This window comes from Leptonotus elevatus, chromosome 7 (genome assembly GCF_054856555.1).
Source record: "Leptonotus elevatus isolate MCC_2025b chromosome 7, RoL_Lele_1.0, whole genome shotgun sequence".
In the NCBI taxonomy this organism is placed as follows: Eukaryota; Metazoa; Chordata; class Actinopteri; order Syngnathiformes; family Syngnathidae; genus Leptonotus; species Leptonotus elevatus.
In genome coordinates, this window is record NC_141245.1 from 24,449,327 (window position 1) to 24,472,725 (window position 23,399).

A 23,399-nucleotide genomic window follows, 5' to 3' on the forward strand; every position below is an offset into this window, starting at 1 on the left:
AAAAAGATCAATGTCATCATTTCGTGCCTTCAATGCGTTTCAAATGATTACTGATTTGTTATTTTATTTGTTGTATTTTATGACATACGCAAAACACTGGAATGAAGAGAGCATCAGAAAAAGAACATCTTGAAAAATTATTTATTTGCAGACCAGCGCTTGTCAGCTCGTGGTCTATGTTACAAATACTTACAGCACATACAGTATGCATTTGTTTTTCTTTCTTTCCAACCAAATGGTATATTCGTAAGTACGATATGGATGTACTGGTACATACATGTGCATAAAAGCGCTCACTCCAAGCATTCGAGGACATAAACGAAGCACAATACAACGCGTGGATTGTGACGATTAACAAGCAGCTTGTGCATTGAAAAAAAACAAAAACAAAAAACAAAACCACACGATAGAATGTAAAAGATTACAAATTGCATAGATGTCCTTTTCCCTCAAAATCAAATCCCCAAAAGATTTCATAAAACAACTCAAAATGAGGTAATCCAGCGGTATACAATAACAGAGATGATTGATGGGGAACAAATCAATCAAAGTTTGAAGGCAATTCTGATTATTGGACGATATAACAGTACTGCAATATTAGCGTGAAACAATAAATACATGAAGCAATCATACCAAAGATGGCCGATGTGCTGACAAACATTTGTCATTATGTACAACCAAATTCAGTTCGCCGCAAAATTGCCAAACCTTTAACCGGACCTTCAACCTTTTCGCTGGCCATATAAGAAACCCTAAATTCAACCTGAACCTAACCTTACTAACCCAAACCCTAAAACTTCAACTAACATCAACCCAATGCTGACATTCTGCTAAGTGAGAGTTCGAACCTGGCCAAAAATTTCAACTGCCCCCCCCAAAAAAAGTCAGGTATTGTGTAAACACAAGTCTGACCCCGGACTTCCAGGCCCTCACCAAGGGGGGGGGGTCGGGACTTCGTACCCGAAAATAGTAGCTCACGGTCGGACATCCAGAAATTGTCATTTGGAAACCTTCAACTTGACTTTGAAAGTCCAAATCGGCAAATGTTTGGAACCGAGTTTGAATTATGGGGGCAGTTTAAATTTACATCCCGTCATCCACGTACGGGCAAACCTAATCCTATAAATGTAATCCTAACCCAGTCGATGCAAAGGTTTCATTTGTCAGAGGTGGCAAATCCAGGTCCAGAAAGTAAAAACCCTGCCACAGTTTGGCCTTAGCCCTGATGCTAGCTAGCTAGCTAGCTCCCTAGCAGGTAAACGAGCACCATGAGAGCTAGCTAGCTAGCGCCTGAAAGTAAAAACCCTGCCACAGTTTAGCTTTATCTTTATTTGTGCGCACTCACACAAAAACACGTTGCGGTCTCGCTGGCAGGAAGCCAACTCGCACCGAAGGCAAGTGACGGTAACCACTCCGCCACCTCGAGCCCCGCCCCCTTGACGCTAGCTAAAAACAAGCATCATGGGAGCTAACTGGCTAGCTAGCACCCGGGGGGCTAAAGCCAAACCCTGGACCTGGATTTGCCACCTCTGTTCATTTTTAATGGCCCGGCATCTTGATCGAATGAAATGTAATGTAAAACACAGTCGATACACTTTTGCCTTCAGGAAATCAGCAGTTTGACATTTTTGTGTAAAAAAAAACAAAAAAAAAAAAACACACACAGACATCAAGACATGCACAACATAGAAATAATGCAGCAGGTCCGACAACAGGAACACAACAGTTGGAAGTGGAAGGAAGAGCCTGCAAGGTGTCCAGTCGCACCTTCGGAAACGCCACAAGCACTTTTTGTTGTTTTTGGGGACGGTGTGAGGTCGAAAGCAAACCGACAAACAAAGACGAGACGAGGACGCGATGTCTCGTCTCGTCTCGGGACCGACAGTGAGCGCGTTTCAAGTAGATTTCAGAACAAGCAAAAAAGCTCCCACGCTCAAAATGTCTTCTTTTTTTGTTTTTGTTTTGTTCATCAAATGTGAGGCACTTGCAAAACGACGGGAGCACGAAGGACACGCTGGCAAGAAGAAAACAAAATTCCAAATCAAGATTTGAACGTCAACGCAAATCCAATCCCAATTTTGAAGTGAGAAGACTAAATTGAACTCGTTGAGCGGCAGCCAACAAATTGCATTCAAATTAAGGAATATTTTAAGATCATCGTTTTCCAGTCAGAAATTTCTAACTTCATTTTTGGGTAGAATTTGTCTTTTTTTTTTTTTGGTGGTAAAATTACTCTGAAGTCTTGACGACGTAATATTTTATTTTCCTCATAAAATTCCAACTTTGTTTTTGTAAAAGTACCAGAATTTTGAAAAATTATCCACTTGTTTTTTATGACAAATTTTCTTGTAGAATTGTGTTGTTTTCTTTAAACATACACATTTTGTCAGAATGTCAAGAAAAAGATAACATTTTATATTCTTGGAATTTTAAAAATTTCAACTTCATTCTTGTAAAATGTGGATTTATTCTCCATGTAAAATTGTGTCTCGCAAAATTAAACTGGACTTTTTGTCTTTATCCCCCCACAAAAGTTTTTGTAAAATTAAAATGTGTTGCGTCCCCCCTCAAGTTAGAATATGATGAGAAAATAATAGAAGTAATAATTTTGCAAAACTACGAATCACTTCATATGATATGAAAGTTTGCAACTGCCAATGTGGAGTCGTTTCGACGGCGATGTTGTTGATAAAACGTAGGATGAAAGATGTAACATTTTCCCAATAATTGCAGTATTGACTTATGAATGTGCAATTGTCTCATAGAATTATGCGGGAAAATGGGGGGGGACGTTTTTAGCATTTAGCTTACGTTTTAGCAAAACAGTCCAAAGTGTTTATTTCCCAACGGCTTCCGTAATGATTGGAAATGTTTGTTTTCTTTCTCTTCAATGCGAGCTCAATACTCCTCGACGCAAACGGACCTTCTTTGACGAGACGCTCCTTCAGACCTCGGAGCTGTCGCCGAGTCCTTGCGCGACCGCCGGCGGGGCGGGCGCGTCCTTGGCGCCCCGCTGGCGCCGCACCAGCGCCGCCAGCGCCACCACGACCAGGACGGCGAGCAGCGCCCCGACCGCCACGCCCACCATCAGCACCGGCCCGTCGTCGTCGACCTCCGCGTCGTCCGGATCGCGCGGGGAAACCCCGTCGGGGGCGAGGACCTCCCTCGCCAGGTCGGCGGCGCCGCCGTCGACCTGGCGCCGGCTATCGCGTTCCAGAGCGATGTGGAGGATGTTGGTGCCGCGGTTGCTGTCGGCGCCGATCCCCTCGGCGTCGAAGGACCTCCGGTGCCGGCTGAGCGCGTGATGCTCCAGGCTGCGCTTGCCGATGCCCCGGTTGGCGTTGTGCCGGGAGCGCACCGTGTAGATGGTGTGGATGAACCACTCTCGACCGGCAGACACCTGCCGCCGCAACGTTGACATCCGAGTCACTTTCAAATCCGAACCCTGCCTTGGAACCCAAACCCTTGCTTGGAACCCTAACCCTCGTGTGAAACCAGAAGCCTTATTTTAAAACCCTACTTTGAAGCACTAATTCTAGTTTAAAACCCTACTTTGGAACCCTAACCCTATTTAGACACACTACTTTTAAACCCTAAACCGTGTTTAATCCCTACTTTGGAACCCTAACCCTAATCCTCGTCTTACAGGCTCATTTGAAGCCCGAAACTTAGTATAACATCCTACTTTGAAGCACTAATTCTAGTTTAAAACCCTACTTTGGAACCCTAACCCTAATATTAAACCCTAATCCTCGTCTTACAGGCTCATTTGAAGCCCGAATCTTAGTCTAACATCCTACTTTGAAGTCCTAAATGAGACAGTCCTCCAATTTATACGACCACATACGTCATTTTGAAATGTGCCACATTACAACCAAGTGTTCCACATTGTAGTTTTGCGACCCACAGGGTTTTTCCTGTGTACAAAATGCAGAGGCGGCCACCTCTACCTTAATTGCTCACCACCTGCAGCCGAAGTGACTGATAATGAATGAATGCTTTAACATGATAATAATCATATTCTTATTGGAACATGGAATTATTATAATGTTGCCTGCAAAAAAATGAAAGCGCCTCTGCCTCAATTGGAGCCAGGAAAAACCCTGGACCCCGAAATAGCGAAAAAATAGTAACAACCATGATTACTGGGACTTGAACCCGGGTAGTGTGGTCGGAAGACGAGTGTCTGTCCGACTAAGCTAACAGGCCAATTACTGGCCTGCTAACTCGGTAAGATAGACGTTCATCTCACCACCAAATGACCCGGGTTCGAGTCCTGTCAACTCCACTTACGCTTCACTTTACTATTTTGTTCCAGGTTAGGGTTACATGGCCGAAGCACTTTCAAAGCCTACGAATGACGAGACCACAAGAATGTCTGAAAAATCCTACTAAAACAGCTGAAATTTACAGTATTATTCTGGTCATTTTTATTCTCTTAATATTAAACGTTTAATCTCATAATGGTATTTTTTCTCATCAAATTCGAAATTCATTCAATGTTTTTAACGATCGCCCCTCCCAGAACCGTATCCTCATAATTCCACCAAACTCGGAATAATATTCCAATTGAACTTTTCCTCCGGAATTTTTTTGAAATGCAGAGTGCGAGTTCTGAAGTGACCTGGAAGAGCGCGGAGGAATCCAAGCTGAAGCCGTCGGATCCCGGCTGCCTGACCAGAGGAAGAGCGGCCGGGTCGTCCGCGGCCAGGCGGGCGCTGAAGGTCAGGCTTCCGAACGACCTGGCCTGCGTCTCGGGCTGGGCTTTGTCCTTGTCACAAGACAGCAGCAAGAAGAAGATTAGACCGGGTCAAAAACCACACGCACCTTTTTCCACGCAACTTCCCCTTAAAAGCAGGGTTAGTATAGTTTTGGAATTTTTATTTTAGCTAGTTTTGATTTCATTTTGAGTTTATTTATTTTTTAGTTACTTAAAAAAAAAAAAAGTTTTCTTTTTAAAATTTTTTAAAAATTGGCAAAAATTGTAAAAAGTTTCTTACCTATTGTTGCCTTTTGGCTGATTTGAATGAAAAAGCAGGCGAGCCGAGCTTTTGGAGCCAAAAGTCAAGCAGGCAAAATTGTCGCCGAGGAGTGACGTCATCTGACGGTGCTTTCCTATTGGCCGCTGCTCGATGATGTCACTTCTGCGTGACGCACTTTCAAACGTCTTTAAAATCATCCCCAAAGGCTCGTGTATTAATTAGCAAAGACTAAAACGAAGGACATTTTCGCTATAATTAGTTTGAGTAATTTCCATTAGTTTTGTTTTTTTTAACTCGTCCACTCTCCGTCGTTAGCGTCTGGTTTACTGAATTTTGACAGATTTCGCAAGGTCCACAGAATATTATGTTCTATTGCTATAAAAACATGGAACCTACCAAAAGAAACTTTAGAGTCACTTCATTCATCAGAAAAAAAAGTGTATTTGTATCTGTTTCCATTTTGCAGCAATTATTTATATAGCAAAATTTCATTATTTTCCTGTTGAAGACACTGTCAAGAGCTTGTTGTAACTGGCTGATCTCTTATACTCTGCTGCCACCTGCTAGCCGTTTTTTGTAATAACTACCATTGCTTTAAGCGACCTCTTCATGTCAGAAGCTGTATCAAAGCCTTCTGTAAACCCACATAAAAAACATAAAAATACGTTTTGGGGAGTGAAGGACAAATGATTTAAAAAACATATTCGCACCTTTTGGGGTTTGAATCGGTTAAAAAGCATTTTGTTTTTTTTATTTTATTTCCTTAACGAAATTGAGGCGTATTTGGTGCACTTACGATAATTTTGAATCTGTAGAGAAGCGACGGCGCGTCGGCCAGGCAGCCAAACTCGAAGCCATCGGGGTTGTACTTGGGCACGTAGCCGTCAGCGCCCGTGCACAGGAACACTTTCTCAATGTTGCAGATGAACGAGTGGCCCAAGTTCTGCACGGGGTCCACCATGACGCGGCCGTAGATGGTGTCGCCTGCGCACAAATTTGTCAGCACGAAAGCCTCGACGGATGTTTGAGTTAGTCGGCGGGACGGCACCTCGCGAGAAGGCCGTGTCGCTGGCCTGGCCGAAGCCCGCGGACCCGTCGGAGAGCCACAGAGTCTTTTTGGACAGCAGCAGCATCTCCGTGTTCAGACTGAACTCCGCAGCCACTGGATCGCTCACCTGACACCACACGCAAAATACATGACGTAAATCCGGTTAATAGTCTGATCCATTAAATACTAGTTAGTCACAAAAAAAGCCAAAGCAAAACAATGCCCCCCATATATATATATATATATATATTTGTACTTTCAGGTGCTAGCTAGCTAGCTCCCTAGCTAGCTCTCATGGTGCTCGTTTACCTGCGAGGGAGCTAGCTAGCATCAGGGCTAAGGCCAAACTGTGGCAGGGTTTTTACTTTCAGGTCATGGTGCTCGTTTACCTGCGAGGGAGCTAGCTAGCTAGCTAGCATCAGGGCTAAGGCCAAACTGTGGCAGGGTTTTTACTTTCAGGCGCTAGCTAGCTAGCTCGTTTACCTGCGAGGGAGCTAGCTAGCATCAGGGCTAAGGCCAAACTGTGGCAGGGTTTTTACTTTCAGGCGCTAGCTAGCTAGCTCGTTTACCTGCGAGGGAGCTAGCTAGCTAGCTAGCATCAGGGCTAAGGCCAAACTGTGGCAGGGTTTTTACTTTCAGGCGCTAGCTAGCTAGCTCTCATGGTGCTCGTTTACCTGCGAGGGAGCTAGCTAGCTAGCTAGCATCAGGGCTAAGGCCAAACTGTGGCAGGGTTTTTACTTTCTGGACCTGGATTTGCCACCTCAGTTGTGTTATGCAACATTGATGTTTGTAAACAACAGGCATCCGGTGTTCTTCCGAGTGGCACCATCGAAGCAATTAACCTCACGTACTGTAACATCCTCTTTTTGACTGACACTTCACATATTCATCATTTGAGACATTTTCCTTGTTGCCTCAGCGCACCTGCTGAAATCGGATGTCCAGGTCAAAGCTGACGGGCTCTCTGGGGTTGCACACGGGCGGGATGGTGAACTCCAGGCTGGGTGGCGACGTACACGGCAGGAGCTTCACCGTGTACGTGCCCGAGTAGTCGCGTACCTGAACGTCACACGGTCACAAACTTGAGATGCCGGGAAGAACAACAAACAAACTAACTAACAAGCAAGCAAGCGCAGATTATTTGCTCACGGCGAAGTCGGAGACGAAGGTCCACTGCTGGATGGGCTGGTTGTAGGTGGGCTCGCTGCGCACCAGGCTGAGGTTGAAGGTCAGGACGGGGTGGTCGGCGCACATGACCATGGAAGTGAGGGCGGAGGCTGACCAAAAAGGCACAATCCTCATTTCGCAGGCATTTTGGAAACTAACAATTGTGATTAATATGGCGCATCTTTTACAAATAAGTGAGAGGTGATATGTGAGAAGTGAGAGATATTGATTTTTTTTTTTTTTGCAATTTCTGAAACGTTCAAAAATCATGAAAAAAAACCCGGACAAAACTGCAACTAAACTGGCTAACAATCTGCCGTAGGCCATTAAAAAAAAATATATATAGCGGGCCACAAATGGTCGACTGCAGTTTGCAACATACCAGGATGCCTGAAGACAAACAAGCCTCGAAAGCGAGCTTCGGTGCGGAAGTTGACCACCAGACGTCCCTGCTCGTTAATACGCATGCTGGTCGGGTAGAGTGCGCCTGCACAGACAGACAGACAGACGGAACCACGCACGCACGCAGCTGCTGTTGTTGTTGTTGTTTAGCTCCACTCAACAGTTGAACCCAATTCGTGCACTTACCTTGGAGCTCCGCCTCCGGCGGGCTGCCGATGCCGTCCCTCCACAAGATGGCGGTGTCGTACACGAACGTGAGCCTCAGCTCCGACTGCAGGTCAAAGTGCTGCCAGCCGCCCGCCCCTGCCGGTGAGTGGAACACGTAGGACACGTGGAGCGGCACCCGCAGCGTCACGTAGGACTGGACCAGGTTCAGCACCTGCCGTGAAAAGCAAAAACACTCTATCAAAGGGTCTTTATTTTACATGCGTGGTAGTGAAAGCTAAATAAATATTACAAGACAGCGAATCTCCATTTCCAGGCCCACACGCAAGAAGTAAAAATGAGCAATACAGAAGGATCATATCTAATTGTTTTAATATATATATATTTTTTACCACTCACACATGCTTTAAACACATTTAAACGAATCAAAACACATCTAAAGATATTTTTTTTAAAAATGGTCACGAACCTTTTTGAATCTTCTTGACTACCAGTTTGATATATTACTATGGTTGGAAAAGAAAATCCACCACAAAAAATGTTTGAGACAAAAATATCTGCCTCAAAACGGGAGCGGAGCAATTACCCGACTAATGGATTTCACTGAAATTTGAAAAAGATTTATTAGTGACAGCCCTCCTTATCATTAATAATGAACAACATTTATTTTTATAAAGACACTGACCATGGTATGGATTTTTCACATAAATACAAATATGCAACACTTTATTTGTATAAAATTCTACCATTGTTTACATTTTCAAATGATCATTTATACACGGTGTAACAGGCCGTAATATGGTACCACGCCACATGGTGGCGCCTCTTTGTTTTGCTGTGCTAATGCAACACTTTTTCGTTTTGCCTTCAGTGTAATTTATGCCATAAATATACACTTATTCGTGACGCTTGATATTGCCAAGAAATATCTTATTTTTTTTAATTAATGTTTTTTTTCCCCGTTTTTCAAATTCTTATTATTTTTGTGTTTCATGGACTCTATTTTCTGTTTTTCTGATTTTTTGTGATTATGAAAAAAAATATATTTATATTTTTTGGATATATTTTTTTTGAATATTTTTTAAGTTTGATTTTCAAAATTTATTGCTGCAAGTTATTTTTGAAGTATTTTTTTCAGTTTTTCAAAGTATTTCTTCATGGTTTTTTGGAATAGAATTTTTTTTATGATAGCAAAAAAATATTCCAAAACACATGAAAAAAATATTTTTTAAAAAAAGGATGGGGGACAATTCTGAAAAAAAAAAAAAAATTCCATTAAACAGAAAATACGACATATTGATCGTTTTCCAGATAAGAGGTCCAACATGTTTGCTCCAAGCCATTCATTTTGTAACTCCCAATTGAAGTTTCCTGTACACATAGTAACACCAAAATGTTCAATCAAACACTGCCGTGTGTTTAATGAATTCTCTTGGGAATGGGGGCCGAGCCCTGATGAAAAATAAATAAATCAGAGAGTATTTGAAGGGGCTGGCTGAAATTTCTATTTTTTTTCTAATGGTTAAAACATGCAGCAATGGGTCACAGCGACTCATGAATAAACGGAATATTCTTGGTGTTCCAAAGAAACAAACATAACAGCATGGTTTTAAAAAAAAAGAAAAAAAAGAAAAGAGAAGGTCATCGTTTTTGAGGCTGATGCAAAGCATACGGCGACCCAAGATGCACTGGAGAGCTTTGCTTGCTTGGCCAGGCTGCTTTCACACAGACAGACTTTGCAACTGGGGCCTTTTTTTCCGAAACGGTGCCATTGACCTCATCGCTTAGTTGTCTTTTGAAACATGTGGATGATTACAAAGTGTGTCAGCGGATTACAATTGTCACTGTGATTTGCAGTATGTTTAACGTAACGTAATTCAGCATTGAATTGCATTCGGTTCTGATATTTCTTGGTGCAACTGGCCATCATTGTGGTTTGTGATGTATTATCCGACATCAAAAGTCCTTTCTTTGTATTTGCATCATTTTTTAAAAAATAGTTTTCATATTGCATTTTATGAATGCATTACATTTTTTCAGTGTTTTTTCCAGACCTTGGTGTCATTATGCAAAAGCAAGTTTTATTTCTATTTATCGCATGTTTTATTTGATAATTGCTTTATTTTCTGGTGGACACGGGACACTTTTTCATCAAGTGTAGTAGTTTAGTTTTTATTTCGTTTTGAATTTTTTTTTTGTCCAAATTCAATTCGTTTTAATTAGTTTTTAGAAGGGATTTATTATTATTATTATTATTATTATTATTATTATTATTATTATTATTATTATTATTATTTATTTTTATTAGTTTTGGGGAAAATGCTTAGTTTCAGTTTTTTAAAAAAGTTTTTCTTAAAAGGTCTTATTTGTTTAGTGCAATTGTTTTTTTTAAAGGGTCACAATAAGTATTGTTTATCATTCCCAAAAAAAAGATCACATTTGAAAATGCATGAACTTACTAACCTACACTGAGTGCAAACATTCTTGGCAATGAGCTGCAACAGAGTCAGTCTTACGTTGGAAACGTGTGCAAAAGTTGAAAATGCACAAATTCCGCCCGACTTGTTCCGACACGCGAGGCTCTAAAAACGAGCTACCTGCGCCTCTCTGACCCGGCGCGCATGTGCCTGCCTGCCCGCTCGCTCGCTCGCTCGCCTGCGCCGGTCGGGCGAGTGCGCTCAGGCCAGCCTCCAGGCGCCCCCCCCCCCCCCCCCCCTCTGCACTGCGCATCGCGTGTTCATATTCATCCTCCTGACGCGACCTGCTGGGGCCTTAATGGATTCCTGCGGCCCCGCTAAGCAGTGACATGACACTTGGAGCGGGCCAGCCCTCCATTAGCCCGTCTGGCCTCTCAGGGCAGCGCTTGCAAATCAAAGGCCAGTGTTGCTTTTCCCACTTGATTCTGCTTTAGGGGTGCAGGATTCTGGCAGAGGTGAGGGACTCAAGTCACTAGGCATGCCACAAGTCGGTCTAAAGATCTTTTCATAGTGTTCAGAGGTGGCAAATCCAGGTCCAGAAAGTAAAAACCCTGCCACAGTTTGACTTTAGCCCCTGATGCTAGCAAGCTAGCTCCCTAGCAGGTAAACATACACTATGGGAGCTAGCTCCTGGGGCTAAAGCCAAACCGTGGTTTTTACTTTCTGGACCTGGATTTTGCCACCTCTTGTAGTGTTTGTCAACAATCGGTGCCAGGGTTCTTCCAGGTGGCAGAACACGAGTGGCTACTACTGACCTGAATTGAAAATGGTTACAAAAAAACGTTTTGTGGTTGTGCCAGCAAAAATACACCAAATGTTTTTTTTTTTTTTTTTTTTTTTGGTAAAACAAAGAAATCAAATCAATTCAGAGTGAGGGGGATAGACAAATAAAATTAAAAATAAATCGCTAGACTTCCTATTGGATCAGTGGATTTGTGAAATAAATGAAGCTGCTAGCTAACATTAGCGCTACAGTACACGTTCCATTCCAGTGCCAAAGAGCACTTCTGTGGCACTAATTCGAGCTATACAAAAGTCCATTCATGAGCCCGTCCCTCAACAATCATGTTAATTAGCCCTCCTTGTTATGTTTGCGGGTCAAAATGACCCACTTTCAAGTGAAAAAACAAACGCTTGCTTTGTGCTATCAAACTTGGCACCAATAGACAATAAAATAACATTTTGAGATATTTGTGAGGAACATTGAGCATATAACGGGTCAAACTGACCCAACATACACGTCAACAGACTATAAGAAATGGTTAATTTCAAGGTGTGTGCAATGCAAAGTTGCTAATAAGCTATATAAGAATGTTTATTGTGAATGTTAAAATTTTTGGGTCCTGGGTCAAATTGACCCGTTTTAACATTAAAAACTACAAATTAGTGTTTTTTGTTGTTGCTACAAAACATTTCATTTAAAATGGTTCACTTTGACATATTTTCAATTAAATGTTAAATGTTTATCGGAAAGCTTTTGGAACATTAAAACATAGTCATCATAGATTTTCACACTGAAACTATTAACAGACAATTAAAATGGTTCATTTTGACATATTTGATCATTTAAAAGAAAGCTAAAATAATCATTCTGGCCATTTACCTTTTTTTTTTTTGACAATGTGGAGTGAGATTGTGAATGTGTTAGTACAGCTAGCAAACGCGAGTGCATCGACTGAGTGCAAAGTTGCTGACTGAGCAAGATTGCGCAACTTGACTTATTTATGACTCGCTTAAACCCAAGAAGAGATTTTTGCTTGAAAGTTGAAAGTTAAGACTCGATCGAGACTTCCGCGCTGATGACTTACTCCCACACCTCTGCATTCTGGCACATCGTAGTCCACCAGAGATTTGGACCTCAGCCGCGCTCTACTCAAAAGATTAATAATTAAAGTAGCGCAGCAGCACATCTTATTTATGGTATTGATAAAAAGCTTCTCAACAAGTACGCAATCCGCTGCCAGCAATGTCAACTCGTAATGTGGCCGTTATCGCAGCAGAAAAGCGGATCGTGTACATTATATGCGGTCGTGTCCCGCATAGACCGGCTTGTATTGATCAAAGACAATATCAGATGTCACAGCATTAATTTTCGATATTGTATGATATACGAAAATGCAAACCTAATATGAGAGTCGTTTTTCATAAGTTCGGAATTTATAACGGCAACTCGGACGGTGTGGTGGTCAAGAACAACAACTAATCCCATCATATGATTATCAGGTTCCAAGTATCATCACCAGCAAGATCTCAAAGGACGGTATTGGACAGATTCAGTCCCCTCTCGTAGTATTTGGACCGGCAAGGTCATTTGGGTTTCAGGCCAAAAGAGGAATATGAGACAAAAGTTGAGGATTCCAGCTTTTATTTGATGCTATTGTTTACATCTAAATGTGTTTAACAACTCCAAACAGAATAGCTTTTGTTTGAAGCCACTTGGGGTGGGAATCTTTGATTCCGATTTTTGGGTCTGCGATTCGATTCAGAAACGATTTTCGATTCAGAAACGATTTTTTTTTCCTAAAAATGATTTGCTTGGCAATGATTTCTGCTTCAATTTATAGATGTGCAAAGAATCGTTATGATCTACTCCAGTCTGACTCGCTAATGCTAATTAGCGCGCTACTCGCGTCACTTTTATCACTCAAAAGAACGGCTATTCATACAAAACGCTTCATGAATGTATACAGACAAGCATCTTAACATTACTCACCGGCATATGCTCTTCCTACGCTGCAAAAAAACAACAACCTTTTATTGGAATAACTTGATCGTGACTTTTTCCTTCTACTCTCTAATGTGGCTACAACTTAACAGTGTATGAGACGGCGCGGAACCACACTGCCCCCTAAGTGGCCAAATCGTGTACAACATAATCAGCGCACACACAAACAAGGGCAAAACAGTATAAAATAATTGAAATAAAATCGATTTTGAGACATTTAAAATCGATTCATGATTAAATGAACCTAAAGCCAGTCCTGAGTTGTTTAACATATGAAGATGTAAAGACTAGTGATGGCAAAATGAAGCTTCATGAAGCACTTGTAATATTTTTTGACTCCCCTAGATGGTGCTCTTGATTTAAATATAAAGGCTAGTGCAAAGGAAACCTTTCAACCAAGAGTGGCATCTAGAGGAGTCAAAAAATATTACAAGTGCTTCATGAAGCTTCATTTTGCCATCACTAGTAAAGACCATGAAATGAAAGCAGTCATTCTCAATCTTCATATCATATTATTGTTCATCTTCTGATCAGAACCCAAACGCCGTCAGTTGACAACAAAAACAAAGAGACTGCCCTTTGCCGTTCCATTACTTTTGGAGGAGTCTGTAAAAAATGATCACGATAAATTGTGCATGAATCATAAAAGCTAAATCGATATGGGCCGTTAATCCTGCCTACTGAGTTCATCTTCCCGTCTTTGTTGGGAGCGAGCCGGCGAGGTGGTCCAGGTGGCGGGGGGGGGAGGGGGGGGGGGGTGGCGCTAGCGCACACCACAGCTGCTGTCGCGCTCATGAAAAAGGACGCTGTTTAAATTTTTTATTATTATTTTTTTTTTACGAGCTTACAAACTTGCCAAGCCGGACAAGACAAATAAGCACTCCTGGCGGGTGATGATGGACGCAGAGTGTGGGCTTTGTCATCAGTGCAGATGTTAAACAAGATTAGGGATGGGAGCGTTCCGTGCAGGCTGTTTACTTCCAGGTCTTAAAAAGAAGAATCACGCCGCATGCGTCCCTATTTAATATACTTGTAAATGATTTAGGGTGCACTCACGCTCGGCCGTTTGACTTTGCTTTATTTCAAGCTGTTGTGTTTATTTCCACGGTGCAAGGTGGTTGTTAGTGTGAATCACTGGATCGTTATGCGATTATTGAAATCCCTTCGTTACTACGTCGAGCCATAAAAAGATGTGCAATGTAAAATTCACATGTATATAACGGAGCGTATGGTGTTCCACAGGGTTCAATTCTGGGGCTTCTGCTGTTTACATTGTATCTGCTGCCCCTGAGTTCCATTTTACGAAAAAAAGATTTTTTTTTTTAAATGCTCTATAAATATAGAGTTGAATTGATGATGGGAGTCGGTGCCCTAACTGCATGGTTCGCAATGCCTAAAAAAAAAGTAATATAACAGATTTGTACTTTTTGTTTTCGTTTTTTTTCTTATTTTGAAAATATCCATTTAAGTTACAAAAATAAAGTCTAATTTTACATGTCAAATGTAAAATAACATGAAACCACTGTAACTGTAAAAACACCCAATATTTCTGTTGTTTTACAAAAAAAATCCATTAGAAATACATATATTGATTGTCAAAATACGTTCACACATTTTACAAATATTTGTCTGTTATTTAATGGAATAAAATGTTAAATAAAATAAAACAAAAATAAATATTTACATTTACTGAGATTTTTTTTTAAATTTTACCATAATATCTTTGTCAATTTACCTTTTTTTTAAATTTAGGTGAAAATAGCTACAATTTCTGTAATGTCCTATATGGTCAAATTCATTGACATTGTATCAACATTTATTTTTGAAAGGACATCTAATGAGATATAGGGAAAGGGGAAAGCTTGAGAGGGTGAATAATACGCAAAGCAAAGAATTGGATTTACGGATCAGATTAATTTTGTTAAAATGACAGTTCAAAACGGTACTTTAATTAATGGAAATAAAAATGTGTTTTTACGAAAAATTTATTTTCTTTGATTTCACAGTATTTTTCTGATGTTACCGCTGCTGGAAAATTGCCATTTTTTTGGCAATTATTATTATTATTATTTTTAAAGCACAACGAGCTACCAAGAATACAAGAACACAATGCAAGCCCAAACATGATTTTTCAAACACAACACTGTGGAGTCAACATTCCTGCTCCCTGATCCCCTCAGTCGTCAAGTCTGGAGATGACAAAAGGGGATCAAAGGTGAGTTTTGCTTACCTGTCCATCAGTGCCGATGGTTCCGCCGCACTCGCTGAGCAGCTCGGACATGTCGTAGTAACTGGTGAAGTCCCACAAGCACGCCTCCAGGTTGAGGTTGCGGTAGAAGCGCAGCGTGGCGGCGCCCCTCAGCGCGGCGTTGTACTGGTAGGGCGCCGTCTCGCCCATCACCTGCGGGTTCTTGGTGGCGTCGGTGAGGAAGCCGTGGCGCGTCTTGACTTCCGAGTAGTCCAGCAGGTTGGAGCAGCGGTGGTTGCCCACGCGGGTGCCGTCCGGGCTGAGGGTGAGCTCGAAGTTGGACAAGGCGCGGGTGGACACCACAGGTAGCATACCTGGAAAAACGGAATTTTTCAACCCTTTGTATACCAAACGTCGGGTCTGTCTGTCTTTTATGAACTCATTCACTCGCAGCCATTTTCACTGAAGCGTCTCTTCTTTCAGCAGGAAAAAAAGACATCTGTTTCCGTTTTGCAGCAATTAGCGTTCAAATGTAGCTAAGTTTCATAGTTATTCACATTCCTGGTGAAAACACTGTCAAAAAGAGCTTGTTGCAACATGGCCCTGTTTGATCTGTTATATAATTCTGACCGTTTTTTGTAACAACTACCATTGCTTTAAGCCACCTCTTCTTGTCACAAGCTGCCTTCTGTATGCTCTTGCATAAAAAACTAACAAACATAAAAACTGTACACTCTAAAAACTGTTGGGTCAAAAATAATCAAATTATAGATTTAAAAAAAAATGGACCGATCCGTTCATTTTTGACCCATAAAAAAATCAATTAATCAAAATCGAATAGATTTTCCTTTTCGAGCGTGATATCGATTCATAACGCATGAATCGATTATTTTAATATCTCCTTTTTCCCATACATTAACAAGAAAATGGAATTTTAAAGGCTGATTTTTTTTGTAACTCACTGTTTTCTTGAAATTTACTATTCTCATGAATTTAAAAGCATTTTCTTACATTTATGAAAGACCCGACTTATTACACTTTATGACAATTCAGAATATTTTAATTTACATTTACAATTATTGAATTAGAATTACGAAAACATTTTCATCTCATCCATGCTGATGTCAATGTTTGTGTAACACGTAAGTGATTGTAACACGTTATTTTCATTAATGAATAAGCCAGTTACTGCTTCTGCAAAATTTTATTTGGAATTTAATGTTTGTGGAGCTTTTTTTTGTTTTTTTTGATTTTATCATGTCCTTGATATTTAACAACAATTGATGTTCCATAATTAACCATTTTCAGATTGGACTGAAGCGAATTGAATCGGGGAAAATCGAAATCGAACTGAACTCTTGTGAATCAAAATCGAATCGATTGAGGAAATTTGAATCGACAGCCCTATTTTTGACCCAACTGTTTTTAGAGCGTATAAATACGTTTTTGGGAGTGAAGGACAAAATATATATATATAAAAAATAAATAAATTTCACATTAGTGACCTTACCATCAATGTGAGGCATGGTGACAGTCAGTTTGATGAGATTGGGATGGTCGGCGTCGTCAGCTCCCGTGTAGCGCAGCTTGGCGGAGAAGGGCTCGGCTCCCACCGTGCCGGCCACGCGAGGCTGGCACATGCCTGCCGACCGGCCGTAAACAAACATCAAACAGTTTGGTTAGCTTGCAAAAAAAAAAAGAAATATCCGCCGCGGAGAAATGATTTTCAGCTCTCGTCGTACGCTGGCATTTCCATAACAAACAAGAGCGCAAGAGAGCAGAATCACCCGTCAAGTCAAAAAGTAAACAGCAATCAAACCCGGAGCCGCGTTCTTCGCGACATCAATTGTAATTAGATCCTTCATAAGCACAACAGATTAAAAGAAACGATTTGGCATGTTGAACGTGTTCAGTGGGGGTTTCATTTAAAATGGCTGCCGAATACTCAGGATCAGATACAAGCGAGACTTTGAAATAAAGATATGAATCTGTAGTATATGGACTGTATATACATTTAAAAAAAAAAAAACATGGAAAAATATCTGATAAAACTTCAACAATAGGGATTCATATATTCTATTTTTTAAATAATGTAAACATGTGGCGACATTTAATTTCCTAACAAAGTTATAAATACGTTTTGTCTACGAAAAAAACAATACAGATTTCGTTTGATAGAATTTGTTGATGACGCCATGAAAACTTGGACTATTATCCAAAAGTTAATTTATGCTCTATTTTGTAATGAAACTGATTTTCTTTTCAGCTTTTTCTCATCAAATGTAGAATCTTGACAAAATGGAATGGCAACAAGATAGCGATTAGAAAACAACCAATTTTGAGTTAAAAAGGGACATTGGGTCAATTTGACCCAACTTTTACATAATGTACAAAGCAGAAAGTTGGGTCAAACCGAGTAGTGGACCGGGTCCTTTTTGGATCCAAATTGGGCTAACTGTTTTTTAGAGTGTGTGACATTATTAATGTACGGATTCTAACTAAAAATCTATAACATTTAATGTAATCTACATGCTATAATAATAATAATAATAATAATAATAATAATAATAATAATAATAATAATAATAATAATAATAATAATAATAATAATAATGTATATTTTTTAATTGGATCCATCAATATGTGCATAAAAATATAAAAAATATAAAATATTTCTTTATATATATATATATATATATATATATATAAATATATATATATATATATATATAAATATATATATATATATATATATATTTATATATATATATATATATATATAAATATATATATAAATATATATATATATATATATATATATATATATATATATATATATATATATATATATATAAATAAATATATATATATTTTGTTTTTGTTTGTTCATGTCATCAATGTGTGGCTTCTCTGCCCCACAAAAATACTGGGAACTTCCTTTAAAGACCACTGAGGCATTGTTAAAAATCCAGACCCGATTCCAAATGAAACCGTAACAGAAAGACAAAGCCTCCTTGGTGGAGGTAAGAAAACAAAAGCATTTGCCAGCCTCACCCTCGTCCGTGCTGATGGTGACCACGGGGCTGCTGAGCTCCAGCCCCTCGTCGCCGTCCGAGTTGACGGCCCTGGCGGCGCACTGCACCCTGGAGCCCGCCTGGAAGTAGACCGAGTCCAGCGTGATGAGCTTGGACGAGGTGAAGAAGGTGTCGAAGTCCGCCTCGCGCATGGGGCTGGTGACCCCGTCCGGGCCCTTGGGGGCGCTGACGAGCCAGCGGTAGCGCGTCAGGGTGTTGTTGATGTTCTCGCTCACGCAGATGGAGCCCGTTCGGTCGTAGTCGGGATATTTCAGGTTACACGCCTGTGGCAGGGAGACAAAAAGAAAGAAAATGTACTTGCGCCATCTCTGCCGTTTATTTGTAGATTTGGACGTCGGTGTTTTGGAGTCAGCCAGCGGCTGCCCGTTCTGAAGTTATGGAGTTTGCTGCAAACATCCACTTGAAAATTGGAGTGTGAATTCTGACTACTGATTTCCGCCGCATCTGCATTTCTCTTTCCTAGCCTGCCTCTTGCTTTCATTCCTTGCACCCCTGCATCGACCCTGCACCCGCATCTCTCTGTCCCTCCCCAACCGGGACACTTTCCTTCCAGACACGGCTATTCAGCGCAAACTACTACATTTCTCTGCACCATATTCTGCATCTGGCTCCTCCTCATAATCGGCGCTCCCATACAGGTCAATTGGTTCCGAATAGACGAGTCCGGGCTTCGGCCTTCCTGGGTGGAGTTTGCATGTTCTCCCCGTGCCTGTGCCGGGTACTCTGGTTTCTTCCCACATTCCAGAAACATACACAGCAGATTGATTGAATACTCTAAATTGTCACTATAGGCTAATAAGCGGTTAAGAAAATGGACGGATGGATGGACGTGGTGGCACAGATGTGCACTGATGCTGAAATTGATACCGTGCTATAAAACTAATGTTAGCTAGCAGGTTATTCATTATGTTTTTACTAAATTACTCAATGACAACCTGATCATATATTTGATTTTACATTAGGGGTGTCAGGCGATTAAAATGTTTAATCGTAATTAATCGCTTGACTTCAATAGTTAACTCAGGATTAATCGTGTGTCATATCTATTCTAAATGTACAATAAAATTTACAGTTTTCATACAATGTTAAACTAATAGAAATATGGATGCATTTTTTAGTCATTGATACTATAATTTCATAGTAATTCAAAAAATTGAGCAAAAATTAAAAAGATGCACTATACTGTAAAAAACGAGTGTGAAATTGATTTGTGTTGAAGTCTTTTTTCTGCCACTAGATGGCATAATTGCATTTATAAGATGTTGGTGACAGCTCAGTGCATTTTTCTTTTCATATTAAGAGCGATCTAATCTTTAACATGAAGTAAATTGTGAAATTTCGCACATTTTAAAAAAATTGTAAAATACAACTTGTGTCCACAAATATATGCATTATTATTGCATCGATTACAGCAAAACTTTTGACGTGGACGTGTCTGCCACGTTGCGACTGGAATTCCAACAGTGCAGGCTTTCCAAGAAAGGGGCGTTAAAAAAAATAATACAATTTTTAATCGTTAATTAATCGCTTGACTTCAATAGTTAACTCAGTATTAATCGTGTGTCATATCTATTCTAAATGTACAATAAAATTGACAGTTTTCATACTCTTGTTATCATAAAAATGTTAAACTAATAGAAATATGGATGCATTTTTTAGCCATTGATACTATAATTTCATAATAATTCAAAAAATTGAGCAAAAATTAAAAAGATGCACTATACTGTAAAAAACGAGTGTGAAATTGATTTGTGTTGAAGTCATTTTTTCTGCCACTAGATGGCATAATTGCATTTATAAGATGTTGGTGACAGCTCAGTGCATTTTTTCTTTTCATATTAAGAGCGATCTAATCTTTAACATGAAGTAAATTGTGAAATTTCGCACATTTTAAAAAAATTGTAAAATACAACTTGTGTCCACAAATACATGCATTATTATTGCATCGATTACAGCAAAACTTTTGACGTGGACGTGTCTGCCACGTTGCGACTGGAATTCCAACAGTGCAGGCTTTCCAAGAAAGGGGCGTTAAAAAAAATAATACAATTTTTAATCGTTAATTAATCGCTTGACTTCAATAGTTAACTCAGTATTAATCGTGTGTCATATCTATTCTAAATGTACAATAAAATTTACAGTTTTCATACTCTTGTTATCATAAAAATGTTAAACTAATAGAAATATGGATGCATTTTTTTAGCCATTGATACTATAATTTCATAATAATTCAAAAAAATTTGCAAAAATTTAAAAGATGCACTATACTGTAAAAAACAAGTGTGAAATTGATTTATGTTGAAGTCATTTTTTCTGCCACTAGATGGCATAATTGCATTTATAAGATGTTGTTTAGAAGTCACCACTAACATCTTCCGAAATGACAAAACGAAGGAAAAAACAAAACAGAAACCTTTTGAGATTACAGTTTAACACCTTTTTTTTTTTTTACCGCCCGAGTAAGTAGCCTGTTGCTTCCTTGATTTCCAAACATTCTGAAAAGGTCTACCGGACGATTACGGACGGAGACGTACGGTGACACAAACGACGGGGTAGCCGGCCGCGGCGGGAGAGTCTCCGTGCTTGTCCACGTCGTCGTAATGAAGCAGCGAAAGCACCCTGGGCACCGACGGGAAGGTCACATCTGCCATGCTGTTGCTCTCCTCGATGTAGACGACTGCTTTGGTCAGCTGGCGAGCGAGGGACAAAACACATTGAGAGCTGAGTTGGATCTTTCCTCGCTGTTCACGTTCCATTCTGCATACAAAGTATTTGCTCGTGTACAGTTTGCCCCCAGTTTGTGCACTGGTATGTATTATTCATACTCCGCTGCTCTCATTCTGCTCACTCGCATTGCTTGATGTTTGGGAATCGGGGTTCGACACGTTCCTTCCAGCCTTTTGTAATAGTTTTTAAGACATTTTTTTGTTGATATTTTTCTGTAAAAATGAATTTCAACCGTATGCTGGAACCCTTGTGTCGTGTTGTGGGTTCAACTGACTGGCTTAAAGTTCGAAAAAAAAATATTTCATCAAATAATAAAAAAATTCTGTCTTTTCTTTAAAACAATGATTTCTTATCTATCTATCTATCTATCTATCTATCTATCTATCTATATATATCTAGCATGCTAGCTAGCTAGCTAGCACGCAAGCTTTCTGTCTATCTATCTATTATTCAATTAAAAGAGTGTCATTGGTTCATCAACACTTAACATAAAGGAAAACATAACTATCATGTTATTTTATTCTATTCTTTTTTTTTAAGATTTTTTTTTTAAATTTGCATTGTGTTATATATATATATATATATATATATATATTTTTTTTTTATGACTTAGCATATCGATTTAATTTGATAAAAAATCTTGACACTTGTTGTGGGTCAAATTCAAAATCAATAATCTGATTCTGATATACTTTTTTAAATAAATATATATATATATATTTTTTTTTTAAGGTAATTTGCATTGTATTATTTGTGGCTATTTTTTTTAAATTAAATATACGGCGGGGTCACATTGACCCGTGAACATTACAGGCAGAATAATAATTGTTTTCATTATTTCCATACCATCCATATGGAATTTGTATTTAATGATATACAATTATAATAATAACCAGCTAGAAAGTCATCACAAATGACAAAAATGCACCCTTAAGAGTCGTCCTGTCGACTCCCGTGCCTTCCAATATGCATGCAAATGAATGCACAAACAGTGTAGGTGCTCCATCGAGGGAATACATTACAAAGCATATATAAATACGTTTTAACAAATGTGGCGTACCTGCGTCTCTGCCACCATGTTCTCGTCTGGCTTCAGGTGCACGGTGAAGGCCTCCCTCATCTCTCTGACGCCGTCATACAAAACCTCCACGTCCACATGGCGCACCGTGTCACCTTCTCCGAACACGAGCTCTGTGGAGAGAGGATTAAAAAAAAAAAAAAAAAAAAAAAAAAACTCTTTCATTGGTTGCTATCCCGGCACAATCCTGCCGTCCGCTCACCCTCAGATATGGGATGGTAGTCCTCCCCCGAGGTCGCAGATCCGTCTTTGGTATGGACTCGGACGACGGACACCTTGGAGGAGTCGCCCGCGCGCAGCACGGGGATTCTCACCACGGACAGTTGGCCTCGTTCCTTGGGTTCGTTCACACTGAATTTGGTCTCGCCAAATTTGATGACTGACTCTGACGAAAGGAAAGCAAAGCGCAAAGGCGACAAATCCATGACACCGAGGAAGGTTTTCTGGGTCACAGTCGTTTACAAACGTAAGTAAATCTTGAGAAATTGGTAGCAGATTTAAAAAACGTGCTACTTTTAATGTCGGATAAGGGAAAAAAAATATGATGGCACTTACTGTCGGCGTCATCTTTTATTCTGATGAGTGTTTCGTTCTGCCGTCCAATGGATGCGCCAAAGGGAGAATCGCTTTTTGGGTTTCCGAGAACGAGACGCAGCTCCTCCTCTTCCTCGTGCTCCGTGTCATCAACCAGCTCCAGGACACAAGGTTTCTCCACCTCCCCTGAGGAAACACACGCACACTTCATCATTATTATTTTTACATGATTTCAAAAAAATTTTTTTTTTAACCTGGACAGTCTGATGAGGACCAAGAACTTAACTCCATTTTTATTTATTTTATTTTTTTTTTAGAAACAACCACAGCTTAAACAAATTACTGAACATATATAAAAATCAAAATAATAAATTTATTCACAGCCATTGACCACTATAGACGTTAAAGATACATTTTCCTAGGCTGAAATTTAAGGTAATTATTATTATTATTTTTTTTCTTTTCTTCTAAGAAATTTAAGGTAATTTAAAAACAAAACAAAAAAATACTAAAACCAAGACAATGAAACATAGCCTCATGCTGTAGTGAAAGTCAAGGACTAATTAAAATGGAGACCACACACCACAAAAGAAGGCAGCACAATCATGCATTTAACGAACAAATATTCAAAATATAATAAAAAAAATAATTACAAATTTGAGGAAAAAATTAAAAGTTTTGTAATATATACGTACAATGCAAGTAAGTACATTTATCTGAGTTTAAATGTTTTTAGAAAGGTTAACCCTTTATAAAAATGTGTGTTATGTGTGTTTTTTTTTTAAAATCATTTAACTATTATGAAAAACTT

The 23,399-nt window shown here is 39.6% G+C and overlaps 1 protein-coding gene across 1 annotated transcript in view; it reads right to left on the bottom strand.

The window, feature by feature from the left end:
- Positions 1-127: 127 nt before the first annotated feature.
- The window catches only part of frem2b (FRAS1 related extracellular matrix 2b), a 97,869-nt gene continuing 74,597 nt past the window's right edge, over positions 128-23,399 (bottom strand). Inside the window, exons 10-24 of the mRNA XM_086080436.1 lie at positions 22,610-22,774; positions 22,257-22,439; positions 22,037-22,167; positions 20,784-20,939; positions 18,209-18,512; positions 16,665-16,796; positions 15,197-15,528; positions 7,786-7,978; positions 7,580-7,684; positions 7,180-7,307; positions 6,955-7,089; positions 6,031-6,157; positions 5,779-5,966; positions 4,625-4,771; positions 128-3,400 (exon numbers count right to left, since the gene is read on the bottom strand). Coding sequence (XP_085936562.1) covers positions 2,945-3,400; positions 4,625-4,771; positions 5,779-5,966; positions 6,031-6,157; positions 6,955-7,089; positions 7,180-7,307; positions 7,580-7,684; positions 7,786-7,978; positions 15,197-15,528; positions 16,665-16,796; positions 18,209-18,512; positions 20,784-20,939; positions 22,037-22,167; positions 22,257-22,439; positions 22,610-22,774 — 2,882 coding nt within the window. The 3' untranslated portion in view covers positions 128-2,944. The remainder of the gene's footprint in view (positions 3,401-4,624; positions 4,772-5,778; positions 5,967-6,030; positions 6,158-6,954; positions 7,090-7,179; positions 7,308-7,579; positions 7,685-7,785; positions 7,979-15,196; positions 15,529-16,664; positions 16,797-18,208; positions 18,513-20,783; positions 20,940-22,036; positions 22,168-22,256; positions 22,440-22,609; positions 22,775-23,399) is intronic.